This window comes from Diceros bicornis, chromosome 5, assembly GCF_020826845.1.
Source record: "Diceros bicornis minor isolate mBicDic1 chromosome 5, mDicBic1.mat.cur, whole genome shotgun sequence".
Lineage (NCBI taxonomy): Eukaryota > Metazoa > Chordata > Mammalia > Perissodactyla > Rhinocerotidae > Diceros > Diceros bicornis.
This window is the reverse complement of record NC_080744.1, coordinates 87752366-87771248: the sequence shown is the minus strand read 5'-3', so window position 1 is coordinate 87771248 and position 18883 is coordinate 87752366. Positions and strand designations below refer to the sequence as shown.

At 38.7% G+C, this 18883-nt stretch overlaps 1 protein-coding gene across 7 annotated transcripts in view; it reads left to right on the top strand.

Moving 5' to 3' along the window:
- Positions 1–18883, top strand: part of CHD2 (chromodomain helicase DNA binding protein 2) — a 117141-nt gene that overhangs the window by 75498 nt on the left and 22760 nt on the right. For all 7 annotated transcript variants that reach the window (XM_058542380.1, XM_058542384.1, XM_058542378.1 and 4 more), the window contains 9 exons: positions 433–608; positions 5433–5474; positions 6050–6189; positions 11455–11593; positions 11788–11938; positions 13086–13208; positions 14447–14575; positions 15984–16124; positions 18151–18285. In XM_058542380.1, coding sequence (XP_058398363.1) covers positions 433–608; positions 5433–5474; positions 6050–6189; positions 11455–11593; positions 11788–11938; positions 13086–13208; positions 14447–14575; positions 15984–16124; positions 18151–18285 — 1176 coding nt within the window. The remainder of the gene's footprint in view (positions 1–432; positions 609–5432; positions 5475–6049; positions 6190–11454; positions 11594–11787; positions 11939–13085; positions 13209–14446; positions 14576–15983; positions 16125–18150; positions 18286–18883) is intronic.

Here is an 18883-nt window from a genome sequence, read left to right as displayed (position 1 = left end):
TTGGCTAGTAGTAGCTACCATTTTTTGAGCACCAACTGTGTGCCAGGCATAGTTCTAAGTGCTTTTACACTAATTGACACATTTAATCCTCATGAAAACCCCTTATTATAGGTACTATTATCCCCATTTTACAAATGGAAAACAAAGGCACAAAGAGGTAAAGTAACTTGCCCAGAGAATTAAACATGAACCTACAATCCAAATATTTTTATTCCAGTTCACTTATCATTACATTTCAATGTCTCTGGAAGTATGGATATCTCCAACAGGTCTTCCTTCATCACATGACATCTGCCTCCTTATTTCTTAAAGGAAAATTGAATTGTCCGATATGATGGGAAGTTCTGAGTACCAGAGAATTAAGATGGGCTGGTCTTAGTACTTAGACATCTTGGACCTGGCGCTTGCTATAATGTGACTTTGCCTTTTCAGGCTCAGACAAATGACAGTGACTCTGACACTGAGTCTAAGAGGCAGGCCCAGAGATCCTCTGCCTCTGAGAGCGAGACAGATGACTCTGATGATGACAAGAAGCCAAAGCGCAGAGGGCGCCCCCGAAGTGTGCGGAAGGACCTCGTAGAAGGATTTACTGATGCGGAGATCCGAAGGTTGGTAGAGGCTCTGCTCTCACTTGTTTGGGAGGGCATGATGAAGCCTTGGGCTAATTGCATCCCTGACGTTTATGACAGGGTGGGCAGAGGCTCATACCTACAAGAAAGGCAAGAGAGACTGAGTCCTGCCCCAGGTATCTGGGATGCTGCTTCTTTTTCCAAGGTTTTCCTCAGTTGAGCTCTCTCTTTTGTTTCCTTCCTGTTCTGTGCTTATTTTCACAAAGAAGATCCAGCCAAGAGAAGAGAGACAACTGGAGGTAAACTTCGGCTGAAACTTTCTTTTTTGTTTTTATTCAAGAATATGAATACACACATGCATACATATATATGTGTGTGTGTGTATCTGTATATGTAAAAGAAACAGTATAAATCTAAAAAATTAAAATGGTACAGATAAGGCTACCCAACCTCCCGGTCCACTTCCCATCAGTGTTAGTGCTGATATCAGTTTGCTGGTGATTTGGTTTGGTTTATTAGTGGTATACACCACGTATTGTTCTGCAGCTTGCTTTTTTTTCGCTTGTAATCAATTTTAGACATCTTTCTGTATCAGTACTTATTCCACGTTTGTTGCTGTCTGATTCACACCCCTCTGCCCTCTAAAGAAAAGGAGATCTAAAATTGTTGCTTCCAAATCATTTTTTTCCATTTCCATGTTATTTTTTTAAAAGGCTGAAGAAAATAGAAAGTCTAAAGATAGTTAACTTTGTGCTCTAATCCATATTATAATTCTATCAAACAGTCCTTTTAGGTCAATATATTTGAAACCATAAGGTCTTTATTTTCCCCTAAATGTTGTACATATTCTTTTCTTTTTTCTTTAATTTATTATGCAAAAATGTAAATATATACAAACATTGATAGAATAGAATATAAATCACCCTCACAAACTCATCATCTTAACCATTTTGAATTCGTAGTCAATCTTCTATGTATATTCTACTTTCTCTTACTCCTTGCTCCCAGTATTTTGAGAAGAATGTGTATTCTGCTGTAGTTGGGCAGAGTGTTCTTTTTTTTGTTTTTTTTTTTTTTGTGAGGAAGATCAGCCCTGAGCTAACATCTGTGCCCATCTTCCTCTATTTTGTGTGGGACGCTGCAACAGCATGGCCTGACAAGCAGTGCGTCATTGCACGCCTGGGATCCGAACCCCGGGCCGCCAGAGCAGAGTGCACGCGCTTAACCGCTGCACCACCGGGCTGGCCCCCCAGAGTGTTCTATAGATGTTTTTTAGGTCTGTTTGGTTTAGTGTTGTTGAAGTCTTCCGTTTCCTTGTTCTTGAATAGATGTGTGAGGGGGAGTGAAGTCAAGAACAATTTATGGTGACGTCACTCCCACATTTCCTTACAGATCTTCTGCTTGGTTGTTCTATCCGTTATTGAAAATGAGATGATGAAGTCTCTGTTATTGTTGTATTGTCCGTTTTTCCCTTTAATTCTGTCAGTTTTTGCTTCATGTGCTTTGGGAGCTCTGTTGTTGGGTGCGTATATTTTATCGGTGATACGTCTTGGTGGATTGGCCCTTTTATCATTATAAAATGTCCTTTTTTGTATCTTGTAACAATTTTTGTCTTAAATTCATTTTTTGGTCTGATAATAGTATAGCCACTCCAGCTCCCTTTTGGGTAGTGTATGCATGGTATCCTTTTTTATCTTTTTTTATTTCAATCTGTTTATGTCTGAATCTAACTTGTGTCTCTTGTAGGCAGTATATAGTTGGATCTTTTTTTTAAAAATCCACTCTGTCAATCTCTTCCTTTTGATTGGAATCTTTGATCTATTTATATTTAATGCAATTACTGATAAGGTAGAATTTACATCTGCATTTTACTCTTTGTTTTCTATATATCCTTATGTCTTTTTTTAGTCCTTTAGTCCTGTTATTGCCTTCTTTTGTATTACAGATATTTTTTTGTATACCATTTAAATTCCTTTGGTGTTTCTTTTACTATATTTTTAAAGTTATTTTATTAGTGGTTGCCCTGGACATTACAATTAAAATCTTAACTTAGAAGATAATTAATACCAACTTAATTTCAATGGTATGTTAAAATTTTACTCCAATATAACTCCATTCCTCCCTCCTCTTTTGTGCCATTATTGTCACACAAATTCTATCTTTATAAACCCATCAACACAGTTTTATAATTATTGCTTTATGCAGTTGTTTTTTAAAATCAGATAGGAAAAGAGTTACAAACAAAAATACGTTTATACTATCTATATGTTTGTTTACTCAGTATCCTTACTGAGCCTCTTATTTTTTCATGGGGATTTGAGTTAGTGTTTAGTGTCCTTTCATTTCTGCCCACAGGACTCTCTTTAGTATTTCTTTTAGGGCAGCTCTGCTAGCAACAAATTGTCTACTTTTGTTTATCCGGGACTGTCTTAATTTCTCCTTTGTTTTTGAAGGATAGTCTTCATTATTTTAGTTCAACTTCTGGACTACCTCAGAGAACATTTCCATTGGCTGCTTTTTTTCCTGTATATGGGCCAATCTTTCTTGTTTCTTTGTCCCATAATTTTTTGTTGAAAACTGGACATTTTATGTAATATAATGTGGCAAGTCTGGAAATCAGATTCCCCCTGCCAGCCAGAATTTGTTGTGTTTGCTGTTGTTGCTGTTTGCTTATTTAGTAACTTTCCTGGACTAGTTCTGTGAAGTCTGTATTCTTTGTCATGTCATTTGAAGGCTCTGCTCATTTAGCTTAATGGTCAGCTAATGATTGGACAGAGATTTCCTTAAATGCCTTCATCCAGTAAGTCTACCAGCCTTTGCTGAAGGGCTCCATGTGTGTGTTGGGGCAGGTTTTCAATGCTCTGCAGGCAGTGTACAACTCGGCCTTATCTTTCAGTTTCTGCTTGTGTAGAGCCTCAAGGCCAGTCAGAGGGGAGAGATTAACAGCTTCTCAGGTCTTTCCTGTGCATGTGCATAGCCCTACACGTGTCTGGCCTTCTAGATTCTCAGTAATATGTCAGATTTTTTTGAAAGCCCCCTGTGGGCATCTTTTCCTCCCAATTTTTCCTTTTCAAGTTTTGGTCAACCTGTTGATATCCCCAACTGGTAACGTTGCCTCAGACAGCTGTGGTGTTAAACCTTTGCCTCTAATTGTTTGTGGCCAATGAACTATGAACAGCGCTCTTCACACAGGTCAAATGAAGACAGGCCTGAGAATGGAGCTTCTCAGGGTGCTGACAGTTAGGTCAAATAGCACTGTTCTCTGGAGAAAGAGCTTTTAGGGAGCTCCAAACATGTTCTGCCACTTCCAGTGGCTGCTACGCTGCTACATTGCACTACTATTATAGTTGCAAAAGTGTTGGTCTTCCAAGGCTGTTACAGAGCTGGGGAGAGGAGCCTGGGAATAGAGCAAGTTAAAATGCCAGAGAGCACACGGTTCTTACTGAGATTCAGCCATTTTCTTGAATAAATGCCCCTTAGATGGCTGCAAGCCTTTGGTTAATTTCCAGAGTTCCAACAAAGTTGATTTTGACAGTTTTTGCCAGTGTTCTTCTTGCTTTTATGGAGGAACAGGTTTTCAGAGGTCCTCACTCCACTATTCCAGAAATCCTTCTCCATCTCAGGATTATTTTGAAGTAAATCCCAAATGTCATATTTCAGATGTAAAATATTTCAGTATATATCAAGAAGGAGAAACGTAGAGTTGAGGAATAATCCTCAGATTCACTTTCACATATAACTCTTTCCTAATCCTTGTGTCCATGCTGTTCCTTTAATATTCTTTCTTAGCTAGTGTCATATTCATTCCCATTTTCTTCAATCGCCATGCCTCTATTTCTGTTTTTTTTCCCCATATTATCTCTGCTTACACGGTTAACTAACCAGATTATTTTAGTAATTTGACATGTTACAGTGAAGCCCTTAATGTATAGTGACATCTTGCTTTCTAGTGAAAGTGCTAGTGGTTAGCTGTAGGGAGGGGAGCAGATGACACATGGAGTGGCATATAGCATGGTTTAGCGTAGAGACTGGTGAAAAGATAGGCTGGATTTTTGGTTGGAGACAACATTGGGCAGAAGGAGTCAGCATAGTTTCCTGAGTTTTGCCCAAGACTTAAGTTTTCAATCATATATTTATTTTACTTTGCCTCATTCCAAAAAGTATTTGAGACAATTCTAAAAATCTTATAGTTGTATGTTATTAACCAGAAAATAATGAAAAATATTGCAGTATGGAATTGAAAGTAACAGTAGTGGACTGAATAGACCAGTTAATTATGTTGGGACTTGATCACAAGAGTTGTGGTGATTGAATCATCTATTACTTATTGAACTCCATAAACTTGTACCTTCTAAAAAAGGTAATATTATTACAGTTAAGTCACTGTTCTCAATTATGTCCCTAAGCATTTTCATGATCAGTCACTGAGAATAAAATTAGTCTTTAGTTTGAATAGATTTCTGGCACTCATTATTTTAAGTTGGCCATTTTCAAAGGCATTCAACATTCATTCATTTAGTGGCACTTGCTAGGATTGGGGTCAGTCTGTTTTTGACAGTTTGCATGGCTCATACAGTCATGTGCTGCATAACAACATTTTGGTCAATGATGGACTGCATATACGACGGTGGTCCCATAAGATCAGCACCATGTAGCCTAGGTGTGTAGCATACTGCACCATCTAGGTTTGTGTAAGTACACTCTGTGATGTTCACACAATGATGAAATTGCCCGACAACGCATTTCTTAGAACGTATCTCTATCGTTAAGCAGCACATGACTGTACTTCGTCATAGGATTTGTTTGCATTAACATAGTTAAAAGTCTCTGGTTTTTAATGTGTTTTATTTATCATATTTTTAGGTTCATCAAGGCATATAAGAAGTTTGGTCTCCCTCTTGAACGGTGAGCTTAGTAATAGTTCTTTATCTGCCTCTTTTTCACTTTTATTATGTAGCAGTTTCTTTTTTGGTACTGTTTTCCATTTAAGGTCTGGCACCTTTTGACAGCCTGATTTTTAGACATTAATGTATTCACATGCTTCATATGATTTGGAGATGAATGAAACATGTTGTAGAAGTAACTGTACTTTGCTTTTAGGAACGAATGGAAGTAGGCTAGGAAAGGAAAGTGAACACAAAGAAGCAGACTAGTGCAAACAGTTTTTGGACACTTCACGTGCTACCATTATTAGCCTATTTAGTTATTAAAGAAAGCTGAACCCTTTTCCTTCTGTTTTTTGAAACTTACTTTGTTTTGTGGACTATTCCAAGGCATAATTCTTTATGATGGAAAATGAGTAAGTTAGCCCTCAGTCACTGTCAGAGGGTTTTTGTTGGAGCCTTGGAATGATCAGTTAAGGAATGTAGAGAAAAGTGTCTTTGCAGAAGCAAGCTTATATGAGACCAACTGGTATCTCCTGTGACATTAGAAAAGTGGGCACAGGGCCTTGAAGTATCCCTGTATTTGTCTTTCCTCAGGCTGGAATGCATAGCACGTGATGCTGAGCTAGTAGATAAGTCTGTGGCAGATCTGAAGCGCCTGGGTGAATTGATTCACAACAGCTGTGTGTCAGCAATGCAGGAATATGAAGAACAACTGAAAGAAAATGCCAGCGAGGGTAAGTCAAGTCTATTTCAGTGATTCTCCAAAACCTGGCGCTTATGGACTGGGATTTCTGCTGCTAAAGGGCCTTTTTTAGAAGAGCAGACTGGTATCTCATGCATCTCTAATCCTTTGAGGTGTGTATTCTGACCTGCCTTTATGTGAACTCAGTGCTGTAAGAGCCCAAAGATTTACTCACAAACAAAGTTGATTTGCAGAAGGTGCAGAGTAATGAACAAGATGAATGATTTCCTATTTTGCTATAGAAAGTTTAAATTGGTTTGAATGATGTAAAGACCCGAGTGGGCAAAGCTGAGCGGACACCTCTATATTTTGCCTATAAATGACGACATCATGGACCACAAGCATCAGTAATTATCTTGGATATACATATATGTTTTGTTTTGTTGGAAAAATTTAAAGGATTTAGAGAATTAATTGTAATAATAAAATGTTGGGTGAATATTGTAAACGTTTTCGTTACAGTGAAATTTTCATGGCACTAGAAGTTGTTGTCCAGTCTTGTGCTGCATAACAACTTTTTGGTCAATGATGGGCTGCATGTATGATGGTGGTCCCATAAGATTAGTAGCATATAGCCCAGATGTGTAGTAGGCTATACCATCTAGGATTGTGTAAGTCCTCTCTATGGTGTTGGCATGACGAAATCACTTAACAACACAGTTCTCAGAGTGTGTCCCTGTTATTAAGCAGTACATGATTGGATTTGACCTATAGTGTGTTTTCTCTTATACACCAGACAGTGTTTTTGCCTGTCCTCTAATAGTAGGACGTGTGGGGAGGCTTGCGAGAAGAGAGCTCTGAAGTTATTATCATTAAAGGACACCCTCATGGTTGAACCTCAGAGAGATAATGGTATTGTCATTCCGGTTCACTGGACTGTGGTCTTTTTGTGGCATTTCTCCCATTCTTTTGTCACCCTTCACTACTCTAGAGGTTACTTACAGGAGGCTCTGTCCACTGTGGTTAAGTGGTCAGGCCCTGGAGACAGCCAATTTACCTGGAATCTTGGTTCTGCCATTTCTTGGCTGCAAGACCTGAGACAAGCAATAGCCTCTCAACAGTCTCATTTGCAAAATGAGTAATAGTACTTACCTCAAGGCTTGGAGGATTACTTGAATAATTCCATACGTGTAAAGTGCTTAGCATAGTATCTGGAGTGCAGTATTAGCTGTTATCATTAAGTAAAAAAGTATTTTTGCTTTGGGATTTTCTTTTAAGGATATTATTGAAAGTAATAGAATTTAAAAATGTCTTAAATATAGTAAAAATTTTTTTTAAATGTATATTTTTTGTAAAAGAAACTTTTAAATAACTTGAGTTGTGTGGACAATAATCCGAATATGTGCTTTTATATCATCTAGAATATGTCCAAAAGTAAACCTTAAGTTTACATTGTTTTTCTTTTTTCATTGTAATTGTTTCGAATGAGTATTACAATCACATGGCTTAAAAATGAAAAACAGGTATCCCTATTTCTTGTCTTTTTCTGGAAATTTAAAAATACATATGTACAGAAAATGAATACTGTTTTTTTCCCCTTTTAGCACAGATGGTAGTGCAGCATGCACACTATCCTGTATTTTGCTTTGTCCATCTCACCGCATATTTTGGAGATATTTCCTTATAACAGTCCCCTTCCTCTCAAATGCCTCTTTTCTGTGCGTGTTCACATTCTGGATCTGGCCGATTGCCTCCTCCTGGCATTGCTTGTTTCCCTATACCTATATTTCCTGTAAACTGCTATTTAGCATATTCTGAGTCCAGGCTGACATTTCTAATTCAAATGTTAGATTATTGATGCCTCTTTTCTTAAGCTGAAAATTTTTGTTCCCTAAAAATGTTAACGTAATCACATATTTGTCTTACAATATAACATTTCCAAATATCAATACCAGTCTTATTGTTAACATAAGACTTTTCGGTGCAGAGTTTGATTTCTTTTTTTTTTTTTTTTTGGTGAGGAAGATCAGCCCTGAGCTAACATCTGCCAATCCTCCTCTTTTTGCTGAGGAAGACTGGCTGTGGGCTAACATCCATGCCCATCTTCCTCCACTTTATATGGGACGCCGGCCACAGCATGGCTTGCCAAGCGGTGCGTGGGTGCGCGCCTGGGATCCAAATTGGTGAACCCCGGACCGCCACAGCGGAGCGTGCGCACCCAACCGCTTGCGCCACCGGGCCGGCTCCTGCGTTTCTTTTTGTCCTTAGAATACATCCCACTATCAATGTGCAGTCAAAATACTGTGTTTTAAAATTATTCGAAGTTGTTCTTTTCTCTTTATAGTTATGCCACCAACTTAATATATGGTTTAGCCTCTTCTGTTTTTGTTTATTTTCAATTTTTAGGGATTACTTTTCTCATTTTGATTTAACTTTGTTTTTTTTAATTATGTAAAACACTTGCGTAGGCCAAAGTCAGAACTATAAAACAAGGAACATTTGGAGAATTTTGCTTTCATCGCGGTCCCCCAGTCCTGTTCTCTTTCTCCCCCATGAGTAACCATTTCTATTAGTTTTAGGTTTATTGTTCCATTGTTTCTTTTTAAAAATTTAAATCTGCATGAGTGTATTTCCCCTCTTATACAGAAGATAACATACTATATATTCTGTTGTGCACCTATTTATTTTCACATGTGGAGAGCTCTCCATATCATTACGTAGAGATCCTCATTCTTTATCCTTTCTACTATGTAGATAGATGTTAATTCATACTTTGTTTCCTAGTAATGAATATTTGGGTTGTTTTCAGTCTTTTGCCATTATAAATAAAGCCACAGGGCCGGCCCCGTGGCTTGGCGGTTAAGTGCTCGCGCTCCGCTGCTGGCGGCCCGAGTTCAGATCCTGGGCGCGCACCGACGCACCGCTTCTCTGGCCATGCTGAGGCCGCGTCCCACATGCAGCAGCTAGAAGGATGTGCAGCTATGACATACGGCTATCTACTGGGGCTTTGGGGGGAAAAATAAATAAATAAAATCTTTAAAATAAATAAATAAATAAATAAAGCCACAATGAATAACTACTCATTATTTCTTATCTCTGCCATCATATCTTTAGAACAGATTTCTAGAATTGGGATTGCTGGGTCCTGGGGAAAATGCATATGTAATTTGGTTAGATATTACCAAATTCTCCTCCAAAATCTGAGACCATTTACATTGCCACCAGCAATGTATATATTTACAAGCCTCACAGACAGAATATGTTGGCAAACATTTGGAATTTTGCCAAACAGATACGTGGGAGATGGTATCTCATTTTTCTTTTAATAAGCAAGGTTGTGCATCTTTTCTAAGGGCCATTTGTGAACTGTCTATCCATATACTGTGCCCATTTTCCGTTGAGCCATTGGTCTTAATTTTTAGAATCTGTTTTTCTGATAAAAGTTGCCAATTTTCTTCTCTGGTGTGTGATTTGTCTTCTTACTTTGCTTATGGTATTTTGTGCAGAAAACTTAAAAATGTTTTTATATAGTCAGGTTTATTAGTCTTTTTTACCCTATTGTGGTATTGAGTCAGTTAAAAACATTTTCTCTACTCCTCGGGTATAAAGGAATTCACTGTGATTTTTTTCCCCCCTTGTGCTTATGTGACTTCATTTACTTGTGTATCTCTGGATATAAACTTGGAGTCTTTCCTGGTGTATCCAGTTTTATTTGTTTTTTCTATATGGTGACTGTCTGTCTCAACACCGTTCATTAAAAATGGTTCATCATTTCCCCACTGCCTGATATTTTTTTTTTAAGAGCTGCATAATCTGTTGTGGTTATACAGTATTAGTGTCCTGTTAATGAATATTTAGCTTTCCATTGTTTTGCTTTACAATGTTGTGATAAGTAATCTTGCATGTATGCCATTTTGCCCCATACCCTCTCACCAGCATTGAATGAGAGTGTCTGTTTCCTCTTAGTCTCACCAACATAATATTTTCAAATTTTTGAATTTTCCTGACTTGATAGATTAGAAATGGTATGTGTATATATTTAATTTGCATTTCTCTTATCATGAGTGAGGTTGAATATTTTTCATATGTTTAGGAACTATTTGTATTTCCCTTTATGTGAGTTGTCTCTTTATCTTTTGCACATTTTTGTATTGCAGTCCTTTTATTTTTCAGATGAGGAAACTGAGACCCAGAGAGGTTAATAACTAGAAGTGAGAGGAGAAAGGGGAGAGGGGGTCATTTGTGCAGATTTGAGATCTCAGATTTCTCATTTCCAGAGTAGTATATTTCCCATTTTACCACATTCTATTTCAGCTCTCATCAGTATTGTTGGGAATAGCATTTGCAAGTGAAATTCTAATGGATTACATACGAATCCCTAAATAATTGTTTATAATTGTAGTGCCATTTCATCAACTTCAGTGTTTAAAAAAAATGAAATTTTTTCTCAGGCTCTGAGCCATCTTTCCTCTCACAGACAAGTGTCGTTATTTCGTGGATTTCAACTTGGACTCTGGTTAGAGTTGCCTGGGTTTCATTTTTACTTCTGGGATTATTTTAATTTGAAACTAGGGATAGGGTAACCTTTTCATGACATCTTTTGTTTTTCATTTCAAGTGTGTTAGGTATTAACTTGATCTCATACTTTTTTTGTTTGTTTGCTTGTTTTTTGTGAGGAAGGTCACCCCTGAGCTAACATCCGTTGCCAATCCTCCTCTTTTTGTTGAGGAAGATTGGCCCTGGGCTAACATCCATGCCCATCTTCCTCTACTTTATATGGGATGCCGACACAGCATGGCTTGACAAGCAGTGCGTTGGTCCGCGCCCGGGTTCCGAACCTGCAAACCCCAGAAACCCCAGGCCACCAAAGCAGAACATGCGAACTTAACTGCTACACCACCCAGCCGGCCACGATCTCATGTTTTTTTAGTAGAGAGAATTGTTTTTAAAACACTTTAAAAAAAACTCTCTTAATGGGATACTTAGAAAAAGAAAAAAACTTCAGCATTAATATTATTCCTTCAGAATCTTCTTTTGTTAATTTTATTAATTTTAGAACCAAAGTCTAAAACAGGAAGATTAAATACAGTTATAAACATTAGTGGATTAAAAAATTCTAAACTTAAAGAACTAATTAGTTTAGAGGTTATTTTACAAACATTAATTGAGAGAAATTTTTTGCTTTATGGATGATATCTTTGAATTAACAATAAGCCAGAGATATATATTGAGGGAGTAAGAGTTCAGAGTTTGCTGATCTATGTTTTCTGTGGAACTTCAGCAAATTCTCATTTAACTAATGTGAAATATTCTTTAGGGAAAGGACCAGGGAAAAAGAGAGGCCCAACAATCAAGATATCTGGGGTTCAGGTTAATGTGAAATCCATTATCCAACATGAAGAAGAGTTTGAGATGCTGCATAAATCTATTCCTGTGGACCCTGAAGAAAAAAAAAAGTGAGTGTATTATGTGCTCATGCATGAGTGATTGTGCCATAAGAAAATAGATTTGAAGTTACAGTTATGTGAGTTATGTAGTGTTTTCATTGTCTTTAACATATCAGAATACTTGGTCCATATTCATTTGTGTTCATTTTCAAATCACAAAGGCCCCTCCTCTAATGTCCTCCTTTTTTTTGAAATCCCTTTAGATACTGTTTAACCTGTCGTGTCAAAGCTGCACATTTTGATGTAGAGTGGGGAGTGGAGGATGATTCTCGCCTCTTGCTGGGAATTTATGAACATGGCTATGGAAACTGGGAGTTAATTAAAACGGATCCAGAGCTTAAGTTAACTGACAAAGTAAGTAACTGTGATGCTGGAGATGTCTAGATTTGTTGTTTAATATTTTTATATTGATTACTTAATTTTAACTATTTTCTGGGGGGTGGAAGATCAAATTGAAAATTAGTAAATTAGTACACTAGTAAATTCCTGGGATTTCTTTATCCTTGGAAATGTTACCATCTTCAGTGGACTGTGGCACTGTTTCATAGATGAGGATAATAGCCAGGTGAAATTTTTGGGAAATTATAGGAGAAATCTTAAAATTCTGATTTTTATTATAGGTCAAATTTCATTGCAACAAATACCAGGGTAAGATTATTAATAATAAAAGCATTTTTCAGCCTTAGTTGTTGGTCCTTTGTTTTAAACTGTATTTGAAACAACCGTGTTTCAGTTCTACACACAAAGAAAGCATGAGCCACACCTTGGTGTTTCCTGTAATGGAATTAAAATTGGCTGTACTTCTCCCACAAAATCGAGCCTCCCACCCTATCTGTTGCAAATCCGGCTACGAAGTAGTAAGGCCGTGCTCAGAGCTGTAAGCAGGGAAAGCTGACTGGCTCACATTTTAGTAGGATGCGCTCCATGTTGTGCTCCTGGCAGGGCTTTTCCTGGCACGTCAAACAATGCTCATCCCATGTGCAGTGTTCTAAGAGGGTGATAGCACCCTGCCATAAGCACTGAGACCAAATCCAGTCTGGCCTGAGAGGTCCAACCGTGGTAGCAGGGATGGATCCTGTCCTGGCGTAGCTCAGTGCTCTCCAGCAATGCTCTAAGAAGCATTTTCAATCTAAAACGAAGCTTTAACCTAGCTCCAGGGATTCCCTGCTCCTGGAAGGAGGAAATCCACGACGGCTGGGATGCTCTAGCAGATGAAGCCAACAAGCCCCTCCTACCTGAGTTGTTCTACCCTGTTAACAGCACAGGTAGGAGCCAGTGGGAGAGCTGGATTTCTCCATCCCATTTTGTAAAACGAGAACGGCTCATAAGGGATTTTCAGTGACTGGGAGCCATGGACATGAGATAGGATCTGAGGCTTTATCTATATTTTGGGTGGTTGGGGAGGGAAAGGACTGCTCAGTTCTGTGTTGTCTCTGTTTATCCTGATCCACTAACCGGGACGTGGGTGGTGGTGGGTGCTTCTCTTCCTTTCCTGTTGAAGATTCTGCCTGTGGAGACAGATAAAAAGCCTCAGGGGAAGCAGCTGCAGACCCGAGCGGACTACTTGCTGAAGCTGCTCAGGAAGAGTCTGGAGAAGAAGGGGGCCGTGACGAGTGGGGAAGAGGTAAGTGCGGCTGCCAGATGGGCGTCCTTCAGGGGACTGAGGCTCTAACCCTGCAGAGTTAGGTAGGAGAAAGGATGCCCTCTCTGGTGCTGCACAGAATGGTACCTTCTTCTAGTCAGGTGTTGCTTTCGAGGTTCCAGTAGTGATGGTTTGGTTGATTAATAATAGAAATGTTCATTTAATAATTGACCTAAACATCTTGGCAACTTTCTTACAAAGCCATTCTCTTCAAATATTGCCTCAAAATAGTCCTCATCTCTCCCAGTGCGATTGGTCCAGATGTACTGTTGCTGTTTCTTTATGCCGCTTCTTTAATTTTGGAACCTAGTTCTGGTTACTGTGTCAATACCGCTGGGTTTGCCTTTTGTTATAGCTAACTCTGGGCTCCTTGTAATAATGGGTCCCAGAAATAAAATGGATAATTGGAATCCACACTTAATTCAGAAACTGGTCTTCGGTTATGATTGCCTTACTTGCTCAGTGAAAATACCAGCTGAGTTGCTAATGAGCTTTATCTCCTTTTATTTCCCTAACTTTCATTTCAATTCACACCTAGAAGGATGGAAATCATAGTTAGGAGATAGTCTAAGTTACTTCCAGTACTAGCAGCCTTTGTGTGTGCATGTTCTTTAAGTGCTCTTAGAGCTATGCCATTTCTATTAATTTCCCTGTATTATAAACAAATTAAAAAAAAAATCATCCTAACTCCATACCTTGCCCTTTTTCATGTAATAGTGTCATAAGTAGTGTTATTCTCCAGATAATATGTTGAGTGTATACTGTAAATTAGGTTCTGAAGAGAGAGATTAGATCATGTTTTAGATAACTGTATCATATTTGATTGAGTAGATAAATATTTTAATCTTTTCCTTATTTTTAGGTATAGCATAAATCTAGGTTTTTTAATATTAAGGCTTTTGTATATTATCTTTATTTGTATCTTGCATATAAGATGTTTTTCCTTCTTTTGAATTATATTTTTAGGCTGAATTCCAAAAAATGGAATCAGTAGGTTCAAGGATATAGATGTTTTTATGTGGTATAGGATATGTATAGGGCTGCAGGTTCTTTTGCCTTTTTCCTTCCCAGGTAAAATTGGTTGCACTCCTTTAAATTTCCTCTGAATTTTTTTGTTTGATATATATGGCTGCTGCTGTGTTAAAGAGTCATAATGTTATTTGGTCATGCTTTTGAGGGGCTTGATTTGTAGTTTTATCATCATTTTCTCTCCCTTTCAGGCCAAATTGAAGAAGCGGAAGCCTCGAGTAAAGAAGGAAAACAAAGCACCCAGGCTGAAAGATGAGCATGGAATTGAGTTTTCATCTCCTAGACACTCAGATAATCCATCTGAAGAGGGAGAAGTAAAGGTATGAGGCTGGATTTCAGTTGAGGCGTTTTTTTTTAGCTATATTATTGTGCCAACTGGTATAAAACCATTTGAAATGAGTTTGATTTACATGTAGAGTAGATAAAATGAAAATGGAATATATATATATCTTTGCTTAACCTGTGAGAGAGGAATATAGTTGTTCATTTCAGTCAACAATTGCAAATTCATGGAGAATAGAAGTTAAATAAAGGGGGGAGCCATGCGAATTTTCGTGTTAAATGGCAATTGATACTCAGCCTCGTTGAGAACGGTGGGGCGTGGTGGGAGCTGTGGCTAACTAGGGAGCTTATGCCTGATGGAGAGGGGGCAGGTGCCGCGCAGTTCAGTTTATTGTTGGGCTAAACAAAACTCATCTGGGGGCCAACCCGGTGGCGCAAGCGGGTAAGTGTGCGCACTGCGGCGGCCCAGGGTTTGCCAGTTTGGATCCCGGGCGCACACTGACGCACCACTTGGAAAGCCATGCTGTGGCAGCGTCCCATATAAAGTGGAAGAAGATGGGCACAGGTGTTAGCCCACAGCCAGTCTTCCTCAGCAAAAAAAAAAAAAAGAGGAGGACTGGCAGATGTTAGCACAGGGCTGATCTTCCTCACAAAAAAACAAAAAAACTCATCTGTGGGTTAGGTTTGGCCCAGGACATGCTAGTTTGTAACCTCTGGTCTAAGCAAAATGAAAAGTAAATTGGTGTCATTCCATGTATTGTTTCAGTGAGTGACAACTCTGTGGGATTTTATTTCATTATTCTTTGAGTGTGACTGTAATTGGAGATTAGCTCCAAGAGGATCAGCAGTGGGTATAGGAACTAGCATGGATTGGAGTGATGCAGACGTGAATTCAGGTACTAGCAACCTCACCAATTACTCGCTGACTGTGGACAGGTATATAACCTGTTTGGTTCTCAGTGTTTTCCATCTGTGAAATGAGATTGATAATGCCTATGTTATATAGAAGATATAAGTGAAGAGCATCCACCTCTACAGGCCTAACTGGTTGTTACAGAGAGTTTAGAATTGTGTGAGCGGGCCAGCCCCGTGGCTTAGCGGTTAAGTGCGCGCGCTCCGCTGCTGGCGGCCTGGGTTCGGATCCCGGGCGTGCACCGACGCACCACTTCTCCGGCCATGCTGAGGCCGCGTCCCACGTACAGCAACTAGAAGGATGTGCATCTATGACATACAACTATCTACTGGGGCTTTGGGGGAAAAAATAAAAATAAAATTATAAAAAAAAAAAGAATTGTGTGAGTGAGTGCTTTAAAGGCTATATGCTTGAAAACAAGCTTCTAAGTGTAGACACTAATGACCCATTGAGGGCAGTGCTTTTATCTCCAGAAAGTAAACAAGTAAGTATAAAGTTTGTGGCAAAAGCTCATACCTCTGTTTGTTTTCTAGGATGATGGCTTAGAAAAAAGTCCAATGAAAAAGAAACAGAAGAAGAAAGAGAACAAGGAGAACAAGGAGAAACAAATGAGTTCTAGGAAAGACAAAGAAGGGGACAAGGAAAAGAAGAAGTCAAAAGAGAAGAAAGAGAAGGTATCGATGTCATTCTTCTTACTGAGATACCCACAGCTTTTGAAATTCCCTTCCAAGATTTAGAACTAGAATGGCGTTTGAGCGCTGTGAAATAATCGTCTTTTTTTGTGGTATATCCAGGAAGGAAGGATGGGACTGTCAGAGGGATGCCTACACCACTTCCTGCAGAGAGAGGGGACCATGCAAGTTTGGGGTGTTCTTTAATATAGAAGGCCTTTACTTGCTCTTTATTACATATTTCAGAGGGGGTGTTTGAATGAGATAGGACAGGTGAGAGAAATCTGCATTTACAGGTAACTACTTGAAATATGTTCTCAGATTCCTGGTAGAAGAGCACAATCCACAGATGACTTTGAATATTTGAAGGGTTTAGGATTCAAACCAAATACTATCAAGAGTTAAGCTTTTGGAGTAGAAATGGATGAAAAGCTCTGCTATTATATAATCTTCACTTGAGGGGTTTATGAAGTTCATTCTAAACCACAGAATCCTGGTACAGTGTTGCATGTATGCTTGCTGACTTCTGATGAAATTATTTTGCAATTAATCTTTAATCATTATTAAAACATACAGACAAATAAATACTATAATTCCACCTTCCAGTTATAACTCCAGTAAATTCCTCAATGAGTACCTTTGAAACTTTTGTATTATGCGTATAGGAACAAATATAAAATAGAAATCAGACCAGACTGTTTGGGTAGCCTTTTTCCCCACTTTGCAGTATATCACAAACAACTTTCCAAGTGAATAAATAATTGGTAAAATCATTTTTAAGAGATAAGGAAGATTCTATTTGGTTATAACATCTTGGAAGCAATTTGAGTCTCCCATAGTGAAATTGCTTTCAAATATCTGATGTTATAAACCATACTGTGACAGTATCTTTGCATTTGTGCTTTGAAAGAAAAATTTTCTTTTTTTAAAGTGAAATATTTCAAAAATCAAAGCACAAAGAATGATTTAACAAACATCCATTTATCCACTACCCAGATATTACAGCTGTTGTTGACATTTTTCCATGTTTACTTCAAGTGGCTTTTTGACTCTTGTGTTTTGTGTTTCGTGCACACACGACTGATGCTGTTGAAGCTCCCCTTGTTGCTTCTCCTGACTTCATGACTCTCCCTTCCTCTTTTCTCCTCTCTGTAATACCATTCTGAAGTTGGGTTTGAAACCTTCCTGTCCATGTTTTATCCTTTTACTACATATTATATAATCATAAACAAAGCATAGTATTTTTTCATGTTTTTAAATGTTCATACATCGTCATTTTTTTATATATCCATCTTTCCACAACTTTTCATGGATAAATGAGATTTATCCATGTGGATTCATGTAGATTTTAATCACTTATAATATTTTAGTTAATGCACATTCCTGGAGCAAGGTGTATATTCATTGATAAGCTGTTAATAAAAGTTGTTACGTGATATTCTACAAGAGCTCTGCCAATTTACAGTCTTAACCTTTCGATGTTGTTTTTGTGCATTTTATGGATGAGGGAATAGAAGCCAAAATAGCATTGATGAAGCTAAAGTTATAATTGGGTGTATCTAAGGAAAGATATGGGAATGATGTATGATTAAGCTGTGAATCAAATAGGTTTGGCTTCATGATGTCTCAGAGGACTTTATTTTACCTTTTTTTCTTGTTGTTGGCTGAAGAAGATTTGCCCTGAGCTCACATCTGCCACCAATCCTCCTCTTTTTTCGCTTGAGGAAGATTAGCCCTGAGCTAGCCTCTGTGCCAGTCTTCCTCTATTTTGTATGTGGGACACCGCCACAGCATGGCTGGTGAGTGGAGTAGGTCTGCGCCCAGGATCCAAACCCGTGAACCAGGGCCGCCGAAGCGGAGCATGCAGAACTTTAGCCACTTGGGCACAGGGCCAGACCCAATTTTACCTTTCTAATAACCTGAGGCCATCATGTTTACCTGTTGTAGTGATGTGACATAGGTAAAAAGTACAAATTGTAAGGCAGGATTGCACAAATGACAATGATTCCTTCTAACTCTTTTTTAAAAGCCTAAAGGTGGTGATGCCAAATCTTCGAGTAAATCAAAGCGATCTCAGGGTCCTGTCCATATTACAGCGGGAAGTGAACCTGTCCCCATTGGAGAGGATGAGGATGATGATCTGGACCAGGAGACATTCAGCATAGTAAGTCTTGAAATTGAGGGACGCTGGTGTCTGCAGCCACAATGCTTGCTGCGGCTCTGCCTTTCATAGGTCCAGCCACACAGCCTCAGTTGGTCTAAGCGTTAGAACATTACTTTGGAAACACATTGCTTCTAATATCTGAAGACCTTGTGCTCTGGAATAGGCTTGTAGGAAGAGATTTTCTTACTCTGTCTCTGGTGAAAAAGAATTTTAGGGAATGGATTTCATGTCTTGTGCTTCTAGTTGGAGAAGCTGCAGGGGCCTTTAGAGGCATTTGGAAAACAGAAATGTTCACTGAGAAATGTTCATTGAATACTTTGTTTGTGCCAGCCCCTGGAGTTACCATGTTGAATAGATAACTGTTTCTATGTTGTAGACTTTACGTTTGAGTAGGGAGATAGATACTATACAAACCATGTTTGTGCTACTGTGATGGGGCTATGGAGGAAAAAGACGAGATACTACGAAGATCCTATGAGAAGGGGGTTTGACCTAGTCAGGGATATGGGGGAGGCATGATTAAAAAGCGATGTTTGAATTCGGTTCTGAAGGAAGAGGAAAAAGTAACAGGAGAAGAGGAGAGGGAAGAACATGCCAA